Source organism: Oenanthe melanoleuca, chromosome 2 (genome assembly GCF_029582105.1).
Source record: "Oenanthe melanoleuca isolate GR-GAL-2019-014 chromosome 2, OMel1.0, whole genome shotgun sequence".
Lineage (NCBI taxonomy): Eukaryota > Metazoa > Chordata > Aves > Passeriformes > Muscicapidae > Oenanthe > Oenanthe melanoleuca.
The window spans coordinates 19,737,783-19,754,101 of record NC_079335.1 but is presented as its reverse complement, the minus strand read 5'-3'; the positions used below and the strand labels follow the sequence as shown (position 1 = coordinate 19,754,101).

Here is a 16,319-nt window from a genome sequence, read left to right as displayed (position 1 = left end):
CTCTGTGTGAGCTGTAGAGACTGATGTCTCTTTAATTCTCTTAGAGACCTTGTTTTGTGAAAAGTAAAACCTGTATGCCATGAATGTAGTCTTAATTAATTATTCTTCTTATATTCTTAATGCATGAGTTGAGACATTGAGTGTCTGATTCAAAGCAGTTTCTCAGCTTTTGATGGTTTATCCCAGAGTTTTAATGACTTCTTACTGTGCTGCATTGGGTTTAAGAAGCACTAGCCAAATCCACTTTTGACTTATTTTTACAGTAGTTGTCACTTTATATTATTAATAACATAATTTCTTTCTGAGAATTCATCATATAAAATTAAAAATAGAAAGAAATTCTGAGTACTTTTCATTTGCAGAAAAAAATTGACTAAGTATCTCCTAATGGGAAAGTGAAGACTTTATGATAGCCTAATCAAAAGTCTAAAACTAGAAATGCACTGATAAAAATTGGTTCCCAGAAATTTTAGGTACTGTAAAAAAGATAACAGCTGAAGTGGATTTAATTTTAAAAAAAAGAAAGAGACAAATTTCAGTAAAAGAGAAAATTTATGAAAATGTTTCAAGTAGAGGGTAGTTGTGAGAAAGAATATTACTGTTTGTAGTATTGAAAAAAGAAAGGAAGAGGGAAGTATTGCATTAAGAAAATTCCTCATCATTAGTATCTGATATTTTGCTGCATCATCTTGTACTTCTGCAGTTTGCTGCATCATTTTCAATTCAACTGCAACATTCCTGGTGCTAAGGTGGCATGGTTAGAAACTCAGAAAAGCTATAATATATATGCAACTATTCTTCTCATATATTACTCCCGCATTTTTAATATTTTTCATGTTAAATATTTGAAGGAAAAGTGTAAGAAATGCTGAGGCTGCACTTGTCACTGTGCACAGCAGCACCACAGCCCCTCTCCCAGGTGAGTGTCATTCTCACCAGGGCATGGCACAACACCAAGTGTCACCCCAGCTGCATTGGTCACTGGATGTGCAGTGCCCAGGAGTAGGTGCAACACCTCAACCTAAAGAAACAACTGTGCTGAAAGATGTAATTTCGTACTGATGGGAAAAATCTGCATCAGGGCACCTGTCAAATCCTTCTAGTCCTAAAGGTGCATCAGCTGATTAAAATACTCTGGCTCCAAGAACCCCATATTTTATGTAATCTATATAAGACCTTTTGTATAAATATTTAATAATTTTGCATCTCTCTTTATACATAAGTCACAACTGATTATCACAGCAGAAGACAAGATGAAGTTTATGTTATGGGAAGTGAGAGAGATAATAGGAGAACAATAATCTAGAAAACTGCATGGTTTCTTTTCCAAATATTTGACCAAAGTTGCCTTTGGTTAAAACAATAAGGAAATTGATGGTGGCCCTTTTCCTTGGAAACAAAAAGATATTTTAGAGACTACATTGTGTAAAGTACATTATAGTAACTAAACTTATTTGTCTTACCAGAGAATATAGGGGCAGCACTGACATTTTGGCACTTTGAATAAGCATCAGCAGCTCATGCTAGATCCCAAACAGAAAGCTCTCCTTTAAGCTCTCTTAAAACATTTTTTCTTATCTTTGTAAAATGTAGAGGTGGAAATTAAAATAGAAGATGTTGAAGAAAAGGTCAAACTTTTGGTTAAATCCAACAGATATATCTATTTTTATTTCACAGTTGAGACAATAACCATTACTAGTAAAACTCTTGCAATGTTCTAGAAGTCAGTGAAGCTTTTCACTTGATCTGGAGTACTGCCAAACCCCATATACTCAATCTAAATGTTGTACTTAACTGCTGATAAAATTAAATAGCCATCTGAATTTAATGCTGATGTGCCATAAATACAACTGAAGCTATAGAAAAGAGGTCATTGGAATCTTTTCTGTAAGTGTTTGCATGCTCATGCTATCACTTTCCTCAAAAACATATAGCAGCTTGTCTTACTTTTTGTAATGTTGCTTGTTTTTCTTTTTTAGATTAACATGAGGCAAAACTATTTATCAAAGATTTATATTTTATTTGATTTTATTCCTCACTCTTGTCAATTCAGATGTTAGTACAAAGTGTTACCAAGAGGATTAGCTATTTTTTAGATACTGAGCTCTCAAAGAATTATTAAGGTTTAGCAAAGCTTTTCTTTCTGATGGGGAACTTTGTTATAATAAGTGGTTTTGGTGACTAAGATAACTGCAGTTTTGAGGTTTAGAACTGAACCAGGAGCTCTGAAAAGGACTCTGACTTAGAGTTGGAGAAAGAGAGTCTTCTAAAATTTGCATTAAACTAGCATGGAAATAATTTGGCTTCCTGATATTCAGTATTTAGATTATTTGTTGTTTATTGTGAAAGATTTCTTTAGATTACTGTATGCCTACTTTTTATCTTTTTCTAAGTATAATCTCCACTATTTGGCCTAAATTACAGTTAATGGTATTTTTTCCCTAGCGATGACTATTCCTTAAATTCAAAAACAGTTTTATTAAGGTCATTGAGTTTTTTTGATTTGCTAGTTAAGAAGATACTTCTGGAGTCATTTGAGAAAAAGAAAGGATAAATAACACCAGTAGATATTTTATTGTGAACTGTGTATATTCATAGAGAAAAATAATCACATTATTACTAGGAAGAATCATACTAAGATTTTATTTCCACAGTTTGAAAACAGAATGTTCTGTTTGAAATTTCTCATTTAGTATTCTCTACACATGGTACTTCAAAGATGATAGAGTCTGTTTCAGCTTGCATATCTGTGGTGTCATGAAATCACTACAATGACAATTTTACTTAAACCTACATTTCCATCAGTTTCAAAAATCAAAGCAGCCTTTTATAGGATGGCAGCCTGTCATGGACCAACAGCAACAGAGAAGGGTGAAGGATGCACACAGAAAACACTTTCACATGTTTACATTTTGAATTTTAGATATCTATCAGTCTTTTTGAAAAAGGAAAATAATAATAAAAAAAGTCATAGGCTAAAATACTTTATGTCAATTTAGTTTGAATTGTTGAGATTAAAAATATTTTTTATATATATCATATTATTCTCCATCACTGGCTATTGCTGTGACCATGAAAGTGATAACATCCATGGGCAATGATTGTGAAGAACTTTTCACCTTTTGGGGTCAGCAAAACATGCAGATTCTTAACAGTCTAAAGCAAAAATGGAGCTTGGAGTATTGAATCTGTCCTGTTAATTGGTCTAGATTTGGTTTTGCCATGAGATTCCAAAGGGTTTAAAACTGATAATATTCATGCTAACCTAGTTTGTCAGAAGATAGAGAATTAAGGTGTAAAAAAACCCCTGACATTTGACAGCCTCAAAAAGACTAACAGCTTGCAAGTCTAGAGAATATAGTTCTGTGGAGCAGTGTACATGCTTCTATCTATAGCTCTTTTCCTGAGCAGTTACATCAGAAATGCCAATTTCAGATACAGGAATAAGTGGTGCAAGAGTTCTTACTGAATAGTTTAATCTGCCCAAATTAAAAACTGAATTTAAATCTAGTTCCAGATTTTGAAAATAAATCTGATTTAGTTTTGGCTTAAGAATTGTTAAAAACTGTTTTTCTACTTAAATTAGGCTTGCATGGTTGCTTGTTCAGGTTTTTGTTTGTTTGTTTGCTTGTTAATTTGTTTTGTTTGGTTGGTCATATTTGTTAATTTTATCTTTGCATAGACTTTTTTTACCAAAATATTTCTAACTTCCTTTATAACTTACAGAAACGCAATGACAATGTAAGAAGCTATAGAATGTAAACCACTAACTTTTAAAAATGAACCAAATTATTGTGTAAACAAGCCCCTGTTTTTTATATCAATTGTTAAATATAAGACAGCAGAGTATGTGACAAGTTACATAGACACTAACTTTTGTTAGTTCCAGAATGTTTAAGATGTGTAATAACTCTCTTCACCTCAGGCCTCTAAGAACTAATCTAAATTTTAATGGTAATGATAATACATTTGTTTAGATCAAGTTGTCCCAAATGATATTAGGTGTCTTATAATGTAAGTTACATAGTATTTCTGATTTGTTTTTTTTGATTTACGCTAGAAGTTACATGGGAGGACCAGCAGAAAAAGGTGAATGGTACAATAACTGATGACAAACCATTGCTGAAAAAGAAACACCATTCTGAGACAGGTTTGTCAGGGTTTGGAAAACCACATGAAAGCATGAGACTATAAAACCACATTTCATGCTTTTGTAATGCGTGTGTGCTTCATGTACCTTATTTTTTCACTTTGGTGTGAAATTTTTAGCATGTAGAGACCATCTAGATTACATAGCTCTGTTTTAGAATAGCCAAATAGATCTGCTTTTGTAAACAATTGTGTTAGAATGCACATGCATTAGAAAATAAGTATTCTGGCACAATATTAGGCATAGTTTGCTTTTTAGTTTTTAATTTTGTTATGACTTAAAATATTTGTGAAAGCCTTAGGAATCCAAGTATAATAATCTATGCTGATTCTTATTTAGTTGACCAAACCAAGGTATCTACTGCATGTACGGTGGGAAAATCATCTTCTACAGACTTGAATCTGAAACTTTTTTCACCATCACACATGGTAGAAATAATGTTCCAGTGTAATTTTTTTATACAAGCTGCAGTTCATGCATCTGAAATTCCCAAATCTTAAAAACCTCTTCTTTCCTCCATTCTGTAAATTGATGGATTTCTTCTGAAACTAAAAACTATCATAAACTTTCTTTCACCTCAAATGTCAAGTTCAATTCTTCAGCTTTGTTCCTACAAACACATAGGAATAAAAAGTAAACCTAGTATTAATAACAATTATAATAATAGTTCTGTTCTGTCTTCATAATCAGAGAATAAAAGGTCCTAACCACATTAATTTATACACTTGCAAAGGGCAAACACACTTTAAGGAGTAGAGAAGGTAGGGAGGAGAGAAAAGAAAAGAGAAGGGAAAGGAAAGGGAAAAGGGATCTTTATATTGGAGGTTTCATCCTGTATTTAAAGGTTGATCCACATCTAGGTTCAGTTTTGTGTTGCAAATAACTCTATTGGGCATATTAGGTGTCTCACTCTAATGACAACCCTTCTCCCAGTCACACAAATTAAAGTTTACAAGATTGGCCAGGTGTGTCCCCTCCTAAATTAGTACAGTAATCTCACCTACATAATAACATCATACTGATAATATCCACGTGTTTTGATGAAGTTCAACTGTTGTACAGCTGAAAGTGCAAGACTTAGAACTGAAGAAAACCAGCAAAATCTGTCTTGACTCTAACCTAGGAATTAGGGAACCTAGATATAAAAGTCCAGATGTGCAATTGCATTTCCTGTTCCCCAACTTTTTGATGCATCAGAAGCTACAGGATTAAACAAATACTTCTCATAAGAGTCAGGATCAGAATGTGATATATCTTCTTTTCCAACTGTTTAAACTATTGCATGATAGATTCAAAATCTGTCTACACATCTGCACTGTTGCCTTTCCAGGGAGAGCTGAGCAGAATAGTGCCTCTGCCCTGACTTTTCCCTTATGTAGTTCTAGGTAGGAACATTAACTCCAGCTCCCAGCTGAGGTGGGCTTAGGACTGACTGTGTTCTAGACAGAAAAGTTACTTATAGTTATTGGCAGTACTTTTAGGGCCACCTTCTCCATATTTTAGAAAGAGGAGATGTATTTTTTAGATGGCTGTTCTTGGGGCATTCTACATTTTGGAGCATGAGTAAAATCTTATAATTTAAAGTCAAACACAGGCAGAAGAATATAAATGAGAATCAAATATGAACAACAAAATGTTCTTACTTTGCAGGTGTTCTGTATATTTAAATGGTAGTTATCTGATTTCTATATATTATTCTGTCTGGAACAGGGCCACTGATCTCTAGTGAATGCATAGAGTTGGTTTGAAAAGCCACAGTCTCAATTGTCAAAGTCTAGAATAGATAGAAAGTTAAGTAAAAGTTGTGTTCTTCACTTTACAGTTGTAAGTCTTTCTGTGAGGGCTGATGCCTGATAAGAGTATAACTTCTGTTTTAATTACATTATCAGTAATGTCTTCTGCATGATAGAAGAGGCAGAAACATTTTAGGTGGTTCTGTACACTCTGCAATGGGCATCAAATGGCACATCCCCATATTTCTCAGATGCTTTTCCAAACTGAATGTGTCAAAAAGCCTTATGTACTTCAGTGGGAGGAGTGGAGTAATGCAGCTTCCAGGACTGGCATAATCTGCTATGTGTGCACACTGCTGTTCCATATAGACATCCCTATATCACTTCAAGCAGTTACTGTTCAAGGCATAGTAGTCAGGACATCCAGGAGAAGGTGCCATAGCACTGTACTCACATCTGGATGTTGAGCTGTATCTATGACCATGGTGGTGCAGCCCGACAGAACCTACCTGAGGAAGGTTCAAATTCCTTGAACTTTTACAGTATGGGATTTACCCTCTGCACAAGACTTTTCATCTGAGAATGCTTTAAATGTTCTGTCTGCACAGAAAACAGTGAAGCAATACTAATAAAACTTAGTCCCTGAATGCAGAAGGTGCAATGGATGCAGGGAGGAATAGAGACACCTCATATTGTTGTCCCCCTGTTTTGATTGTCTTTTAATCTTTGATGAGTATTCTGATATGACCTGATATGAAAGCTTATACTGTCTTTTAAGTGCAGTTTTTCTGTTAAGAATTTAACCTAACCAGTGCCATGGAAATAGCCATGGCACTATTATAGCTAAGAAAACCTATGAGAACAAATAAGCATTGATTATATGAGTACCATGAGTGAAGAACTGAGATCTGTGAGCAAGTCGTAAAGAATAAATAAATAATAAAAATAATTTCAAACCCCAGAAAAATAATAGTAATACTCTATCTTGTAAAGCATTATTATTAGAAATTATTATTAGAAATTTGCCTGACTAGAAGCAGGATTAGCAAATTTTTTGGAGGACAACTGGAGGTCATTAAGTAACAGAATAGTTCTTGCATTGCAGACTTTTCAATAGAAGATGATGATAAAATTTCTCGTCTTGAATATCAGAAATCAACTTTTAACAGTTTCTTTAAACTCTAAGTTCTGATGCAATTAATTGCAATTAATTTGCAGAATTAATGTTATTCATATTTCAAAGACTCAATTATATTTATGCAAAGATTTTGAAGAGTAAAACTGCAGAATCTCAGGTAAGCATAGCATAAAAATTCAAGCCATATTTTGAATCCGTGCCCTTCCTTTAGCTGATGTTAGCACTCTGTCAGAGAATACTGCATTCTAGGACACCACTAAATCAAAAAGCATGAGAAACAGTTACTTGTTCATACCTGAGATTAAGTACCCGCAGCCCTCACCACTCTATCTAAGCTGATATTTGAATGAAAGTGAAAAAAACTCTGGTTGTCTAATCAGATTTCATTTGTCAGTGAAAAGAAAAGGAAAAAAAAAGTACAGCAGGCAAACATTTTTGCATGGTTTTGCATTTTTATGTGTGAAGCCTTAAGAGAAGAAGTTGGAAAAGAAGGTTGTGTGTAGAGAATGTCTTGTACTGATACAGATAAGGCTAGGCAGGATACTGCTTTTCTTAAAAAGCAATTATTTTCATCAGTATCATCACTAGCATCTTTTGAACCCATCAAGGTGACTAAAACAGAAAAAGCACACAGTTTAGGGTACTATGGCAGAGATAGTCATTTCTGTTCCCTGTCTCACGATCCAAAATATTGGAAGCTGAATATGGTCTAGTAACCTGTGTCTCCATCCAGAGATGATGGTGCAGAAGCTGCCTTTGTAAGACAGCAAAGAAAAGAGTATTGGCTTTGCCCTGCTTTTCCTACAGAGGCAGAAGATTTGATGGCTATTACCTGAAACCATCCTGTAATGGTTTCATTATCTCTGCCTGTTGAGAACATTGCATTGTCACCAAATATCCAACTTTTGCCACAGAAACTTTTGATTTCCAAGCAGCAGGTGAAGAACAGAACTGTGAGAAAGTGCTGACATATATTAATATTATTGAACAGAAGGACACAGGATAGTTAAAATGGATTTATAAATCTTGGACTGGAATTAAGTAAAAATTCAGTGTCCTTGTAATTATTTTGGGGAAAGACATATTTCTGTTTAATATAGAAGTAAAACAAAGTTTTAGAGAAATCATAGCAATGGTAGGTTAAACACAACAGAAAATATAAAGGTAATGTGTACTTACAAATGATAAATCTTGAGATGGATAGATTTAAGTTCAATTTAAAGGGAATCATGCTTATTTTTATCTGTGGAACATTTAGATCTCTCCCCTGGATAGGACTATGCCTTGATACCTTCATAGGCAAAGACTTTCAGAAATCTAATATTATATAATAAAAACCAATTGTAGCTTATCTATTACCATGAATTCTGTTGTGGTGTGAAAACAGTAGTAAAAAAAAAAAATAAAAATTGTATTTATTTTCAAAGAAATTTGTAGTCAGAATTAAAAGTAAGAGAAATTGAAAATTATGAAAAAGGGGATATGGTTAGAAATGGGTTGGGAAAGGCATAGTAATGATGGGACAGAAAGAGAGAGAGAGGTAGTAGTCTTCTCAGGTTTCATAATATTTCCAATTCAATGTGAAGCTATAGTGCATGAATATTTTCAAGTGTAACTATTTTCTCTTTCTCCTCCTGTATAAAATTACCATGTGAACTTTATTCAGAGAAACAAAACAATAAAAGCTCTCTCTGGATTCTTCATTTAATTTATCTCTTGAGACTTATGAAAAAGTTATGCAATCTACATAGTTTAATTTGAATTAGAGAGTTTATGGTACTATTTACAATTTCTTCTTCTGTTATTTTCTACCATTGTCTCTATTATCCTTGTCTTTGGATAAGATTTTTCATGCTTACTGTCTTATTGTGTTTTTTACATAGCATATATTAAATATAGCCTATATTATACAATTGCAGAATTAAAAGTATTGCTTTAGTCTTTCCTGTATTTTCTTGCTATATTTTTGAGTAAAAATATCAGCATAAATCCAGCATACAGACATGATTTTGTATGTATAGATTTATGCTTGAAGATAAAGAACTGTAAGAGGGAGATACCTCATTAAAATAATTCAGAAGTGTGGAACAGGCTCTGTAAATAGTTGTGGCTTAATGCTTTGAAAGGGTATTAAGTAATACTGATTCTATTCCATTCTATTTACTACTATGATGTAGTAAAATAGCCTTTTAATCTAAATCTTCTGCTAACAAATATTTGTACTCTTAGCTTTTCTTTCTTCCCTTGTATATATGTATCCTTAGCATTGCAGAGTTTGAATGGTGTCAGGGGATATCTTTCCTGAGAGTTAAATATATTTTATCAGTCTTCAGGTCTAATCACATCCAGATTAATGACATATAATTATGGAACATACAGACTCTTTGAGCACTTCTGTCTTAGAGCATTTTCTGTGTTCTAAGGTTATGCTTATTTGATTGTGCTATTGCATATCATATTTTGCATATCCAGAAATGAGACTTTTCAAATCTGAACTTCTGTTTGCAGTGAAAGATCTTTGATTCTTATGAAAAATAAAACTGAAATTAAGAAAACTCTTGAGGGAAAAAAAAAAAAAAAAGTAATTAACTTACATCTCTCTGTCCTCTGCTGCTTTAAGAGTTTTAGTTGGTGTGTTTGCCATGTAAAGCTTTTTGAACACTGAGTTCCTATATACTTCTCTTCAGTGGGTGACATTACTTACAATGAACAGCCCTGTGTTAAAGCATGATAAAAGAGATGGTACTTATTTTGGGTGATTTTCACACTTAAAGTTTTTGTTAACTTTTTATGTTTTTTTATTGAGATTTTCCTTTATTTCTAAATCTGTATGCAATAGCCTTATGCACACTACTGTCATACATAGAGATGAACAATTGATGCAAATAAATACTAGTTCCACAAAAAAGCAATAACTGCAAGTGGAGACTACCTACTGACGTGATGTAAATTTAATAGAATTGGTGACATTGTTTTATTCTTGCATTTAAAAGTATTTATATCAAAAAGGTAATTTTGTACATTAAAAGCTACAGAAACAGAATTTTCAAACTGTCATTTGAGATTTGTGGCATGGCATCTTAATCAAGAGAAAATTGATTCACTTGTTATATTGTTTTAAAATCAATCAGTCGATTAATATTTTCTTCTTCATCACATCATTATTTGAAAGAAGTTGGTGCATTACCATTCCACAACTTCTACTAATTCCTTAATATTTCCAACAATAAATACAAAACTATTATAATGCTTTTATCTCAACAGATGAGGTATCAGGTGATCAGGTATCCACAGTGAGATGGCAATTATTATCTGTTTTATCCCTCTGGCTTCTATTGTAATTATTCTTCTAAAATGTTTAATATGGAAAAACCTAAAACTGAAAAATATTTGTAATTAGGAATGATTTTTGATTGCCACTTTGACATGTAAAAAATTTTCTTCATAACAAATACTTTGCATGAGGATTTTAAAAACTGCTATTTTTGAAATGGTATGTGTGACTGATATGCATGCAAATACTGGTCATTTGGTTCTAAAGTATTCAAAGAGAGCTTCCTCACTGTTCAGTTGTGTCTGTCTGGCATTACTAGAATACCTTACATTATCATACCAGACATATTCCAAGTTTGGAAGTAATATTATTCAATATTTTGAAAATTTATAGAGAAGGATTTCTTTTACTGCAGTATCTGTCTCAAAGCTGCTTGTTCTTATGGATATTAAAATAATAAACCAAGGATAGTGGGGTCTTGATAGAGACTTTCTACTAACTGTTTTTGCTATTGTAGGAATGCTCACTTCAGGGCTATATGTATGCAAAATTAAATATTTTCAGAACATTTTGAATACTCTTAGCTGTGTTTTGATGGTGCTAAAAAGATTTATTTATTTATTTAGCACTTACAGCAATTATAGCTACATTATATTAGCATGAGTGTAACATGACACAGAGAAGTAGATCTTTCTATTTGCTTATCTGTATTTCTTCTAATGGATTCTTTGTACTTGCCCAGATAAAAAAATATTTATACTCTGTTATTGTTTTTTTAACATGCAAAGACATAGCAACCTTTGTCAAAACTGACAGCTGCTATGCTTTCACACTACATATAAATAACACTAATATGTATTCATTCTGTAAGCAAATTTAATTGCCAAAAAATGCATTCTAATTATGTATGTTTCAAGCTGCTTGATTTTGCTACAATTTTTGTACAGTCGTGGCATTTGATAGTAGATTAAAACATAATCTAACACTATAATATAAAATTGTTTAAGTATAGAAGACAATGGTTATCAGATAAAATTTAATGTTGTCTTTAATTTTGTTTTATTGATTTATGTTGTTTATTCTAATTTTGCATTTTTTTCATTGATATCTTGATATTGACTTTAAAATGCCGATAAAATTACAGATATTTTTGTGGTGTGTAAAACTTTCTGGACTTCTTTATCTAGTATCTTCAGCATTAATATTTTATTAGCAGCGTTTTGTGACTCATTAGCAAACTGCATGTTGAAATTTGACCAAGTTTAGAGGGTTTTTTTTCTATTTCTTATGATTTTTGGGAGAAAGCATTTGTTCTGCTAGCAACAGTGGTTTCACAGTTCTTTGTAATTATTAATTTTCAAGATTATTTCCTTACATTCTTTTGCTAGAAATAGATTTTCAGTGCGTGGCACTGTCCCTCAGATGTTTTCCATGTCTAAAATGGCAGTGTGCTTTTGAATGTGAAGTAATAAAGTAAGTAATGAGATAGTTGCTTTGGCATTTAACTTGCATGCACTTGTAGTAATTTAGTTTTCTCTGAGATGAGACCAACATTGGTTCCAAAAAAGTATCCTGAATTGACCATTAATAGCTATACATTCTCTTTTCTTGTGTTCTGTATTTTGGTCTTGGTAATTTTGCCTTTGGCAGAGCATTACAATACTGCAGTCCTTTCCAGAGTGTGTTATGTGGATTCTGAAATGTCTGAGCTTCTACATACATTTGCCAAAAAAAAAAAAAAAAAAAAAAAAAAAAGAAGAAAATCTGGTTTGGGTATCTGAAGTTCGGTTCAGCAAAAATTACAATAATTTAATAATTGAAAAATCTAATTATAGAAGTCCCTTGAACATTAAATTGAATGTTGAGTACTTGAAAGAGAAAAATAATATTTGAATTCAAGTAGAAATCATTCAAAAAATTGAACAGTCATGAACAAAAGTATTTATGCTAGTTAACATACCTTTTACTATCCTGCTTTTTCTTCAGCATCATTGCAAGGATTGACTTTGCTGTCAGTTATAACTTTTATTATTTCCTCAGCTCCTATACTAACTCTGTCTTTACTATTCTTTTCCGACAACAGTAGTTTAACCTCTTCTTTCTCAGCTTTCTTTTTTCTTCTAGTGTCTTTTGTTTTTTTAATTTTTTTCTCCACTTACTAACTCTGCTCTGCAGACTTCTCTCTAAAACAATTTTTGGCCCTTTCCCTCAGTGTCAGTTTTAACCTTCTGAATACATCCTCTCACGCCCATCTCCTTTGTCTATGTCTGTACATTACACGATGTGATCACAGAAGAAGCGGAATCATCAAGGAGAACAAACTCAGGTCTGTCTCTTCTACTGCTTTTCTCTGTGTTATTTTTTTCATTTTACCTTTTCTATAGATTTTTATCACAGCTCACCTCACATACTTTTCCCTCTCTTCCTCCTCAATATGCTGGCAAAATATTGTCAAAGTGTAAGAATTTTAGTTTAAGACACTTATGTAATTTCTATTACCTATAAACTATGTACTCTATAAAAAGTGATGAAAGGGAACTGATAACAAGTAGGCTATACCTTAAACTGATTTGATTTCTATCATATCAGTTCTTATTTCCCATCTCAAATAATCTGAAAATTAGCCTTTAAAGTTCCAGCTAAAAGATTAAAAAAATCTAAAATTTATTTATGCATTTGAAAACTGCTACAAAAGCTGCTACAAAAACTGTGGAAACTCTTGCATAACTAGTTCTTACTAACTCTGGGAGGATATAATTTCAAAACTGAATCATTTCAGTCAGTTAAATTTCATGGACTGGAATTCCAAAATGAGTTTTTTGAATAAACCCTGTTTCAATTAGAAGTAGAGTTTTTAGTGAACAAAAATATTTTCTCATGCCAAAAAGTGTAAATCAAAGTTATGATAGTACAAGAGCAAGAATTCAGAACATTGAAGGAGTTCTCACTTAGCTATATTGTTTATGAGTCTTTTATTTCATGTTGTACATTACTTAGGGTTTCTTTCATAACAAATTTTAATCTGCCATTTTATTGAATTTTCCATATACTTTATATTACTGGCAAAGAACTAACATCTATCAAAGCATCCTAGTGCTGAAAATGCAGTATTTGTTCACACTTCCCTGCTTGTTCACACTTTCTTGCTTGTTCACTTGTGCCATGTAGAAAAACAGCAAAATTCCCCATAAACTCAGCTATAAAATTTAAATTTTACATTCCTTTGTAAAATGTAATCAGTTCCCTGTGTCTCTACTATTATCCCAACAAATCACATTGGGTGCCATTTATGTTGCCAAATCTGGAGAAGCTTTGGGGTACGTTGAATGGTCCATTAAACTTAGGTGATATTTAATGAAACATTTTTGTTTTTTCTATACTATAACTGACTCCTTCAGAGCTCAGTTTTACCTTTTGTACTGGTCTTGTCCTAAGAAGAGTCATAGATTATCTTTACAGAAACTTGTAGATGTTATTTGCTGTGGTTTTCACATTAAACAAATATCAAGATAGAAATTGTTAGAATTGCAGGGCAAAAAAAGTTGAGTATGGATAGGGAAGACAACTGGCACGGTTTGAAGTCCCTCTTTTGTAAATCACTACTATTGGGAATTAATAAATTATGATGTGGAAAGACTGAGTTTACTTACCTTGTGCTTATTCATTGCCAGTTTCTGTGCAGTAATTCTGAATATCTTTTATTACAAAAATGAAGTTAGGATGACCCATTTCCTATCTATTCATAATAAAAGCTGTGAATCTTTTTATTCAAAAACCTTCCTGTGAGTTATTGATTGAATCAATACATTAAATCAGAATATGGAATCAGTCCATATCTCTCCTGATGTTGGAAGAAATCAGATCTTAAAACGGTCTGAAAAAAACATGTATTTTCATCACCTGTGTTTCTTGAACATATATAAGTAGGTAATACTGTGTATTATTAATTTTTTTTGACATTGCAATTCTGCAAACCACTACTTAGCTCACAGTGTTAAGTAAATGTATTAGGCACTAATGAATTTAATTATCTAGCACACAAATGCAAAAGCGTGATCAGTGTTGCAGCTGCAATAGTTGTTATTACTGCCCTTAAACTCAGGAGAAAATTGTTGTGTATATAGTAACATAATTTTGGATATACACTTGGAAAAGTTCCTCTTCCATGTTTGCCTTAGTAACAAAATAGTTTACACATTTCAGTGCAAGTCACTTAGAGCACAGCTAAAAAGCAAGGGTGACATTTCAAAGGCATACTTTAGAACAAAGTGTTTTCCCATTGCTTTAGAATTTGCTTTAAGAAGTGTGAATCTAGGATTATCACTTTACAGGTTTTCTTAGGAAATGGTTTTCATATAGTTTAGTTATCATGGTTTATTTTCCATGCTACCAAACATTCAAGTATTCCAGATGATTAGCTATTGATTTTAGGTGTTATTAGACCAAGAAGCCTTGTGAAAGCTAAATATTTGAATATGTTACAATTGTATTGATAGAAAAATGTTGCAATTTCCTCTCTCTGGATGTTATAATCTATTATTGTAAAAAATAAAAATTTTATTGCTTGAAAAAATATAGATTTTTGTATTGAAAAGTTTTATGAAAGTGTGTACAGGGCTTTTGCTTTATATTTCAAGCACAAAATCAAGTTCAGAAACATAAGAAGCAAAAGTATTTTAATATAAATTTTGTTATTTGACAGCAGTAGAGCTTGATAGCATCCTTAATGAATAAACCCTGTTTTTTATTGGGTGAAAGAGGAGCTTTGTGATACAGGGTTTTCACAAACCTGCTTTGAGATGCTGGGTTTTCATATTTTTTAAATTAATGTTTCATAGGTTTAGATATTGTGAAAACTACTGAGGAGGTGTGTGCCTGTTCACACCCCCATGTATTCACAAAGAATAATTCCATTCAGGAGAAGTGGAAGTGAGCCCTTGTCTGCCCAAGAGCTTTAGTGAGAAACACACATCTTTATTCTTGTTTGTAAGATGGGTCAGACCAACCATTATCATCGTGCCAGAAATTACTGACAATTGCATGTAATACTTACTGTGCTCTTCAAACATATGAAATACAGAGAACATTCTTCAGAATTCCAAAAATGAATCTAGCTGATGCAAGTAACTGCCCAAAAAATGATCATCAGAACATTGGAAAGGTGGATCCATGCCAATGCAAGGGCAGTCAGTGCTCATACAGCAGAAATAGTGCTGGATAATTAATTCTAGGCTGATTCCAGGATGAGAAAGGATGGCACAGTGATGCCCAGGCATTCTAAACTTTCTAAGGTGGATGGAAGTTAAAACACAGGAAGGACTGTTCCATTTCTAAAGGGCCATGGAAGAGCAGATATTGAAGTCCATTTTTGAAACCTCTGGCGTAGAACTGTCATGTTAAGAGCACACAAAGGCTTGATTTTTTGTTAACTTTCAGAGGTGAAATTCAAATAGACAAGGGCTTTGAAATACCTGTTTTTCTGTGCTTTATTATGAAGTTTCTTTGTTATGACATGATTGATGGAAATGAAGTCTACAGAAAGCAACAAAGCCTACTAAGTGACCAAATTGGAAGAGCTCATAGACCTGGACAGTGAAGGGCTGAACAGTGAAAGGGTGTGGCAAATTTACTGTAGGAGAAAATAAGGACAAAAGAAATGGTACAATTCAGAGTGTTTAAGAAAACAACTGCAGTAGAAGACAAGGAGCACAGGTCTTTTTATTCATTCTTATCTTACAGAACCATCAGAGGTTTTTCAAGTCTTCCAAGACTGAATCTGCTGTGATGTACTTGCCCTTTATAAACAGAACATCACACCCCTCTGCTTTTGAGTTGTTATTATAGTCAGTGTTCTGTGACACACTTTCCTTTAAAAAGCAGGATGATGCCTTGTTCTGTTTCCATTTTCCTTACATTGAAAAAACATCTCTGGGTAGAATTTGTAACATTTTAGCACAAATATGATTAAATTACTTGTGCATCTCTGATCACTACTGTGATACTTAATTTGACAGATTTGGTTAA

The 16,319-nt window shown here is 32.8% G+C and overlaps 1 protein-coding gene across 5 annotated transcripts in view; it reads left to right on the top strand.

Annotated features, from left to right (window-relative positions):
* Window positions 1-16,319, top strand: part of RIMS2 (regulating synaptic membrane exocytosis 2) — a 449,695-nt gene that overhangs the window by 324,838 nt on the left and 108,538 nt on the right. Inside the window, exons 29-30 of one of the 5 annotated variants that reach the window (XM_056484743.1) lie at window positions 4,061-4,150; window positions 12,589-12,621. The exons of 3 other annotated variants lie outside the window; for them this stretch is intronic. In XM_056484743.1, the coding sequence (XP_056340718.1) occupies window positions 4,061-4,150; window positions 12,589-12,621 (123 nt within the window). The remainder of the gene's footprint in view (window positions 1-4,060; window positions 4,151-12,588; window positions 12,622-16,319) is intronic. One more of the 5 variants, XM_056484741.1, reaches the window with a different exon arrangement.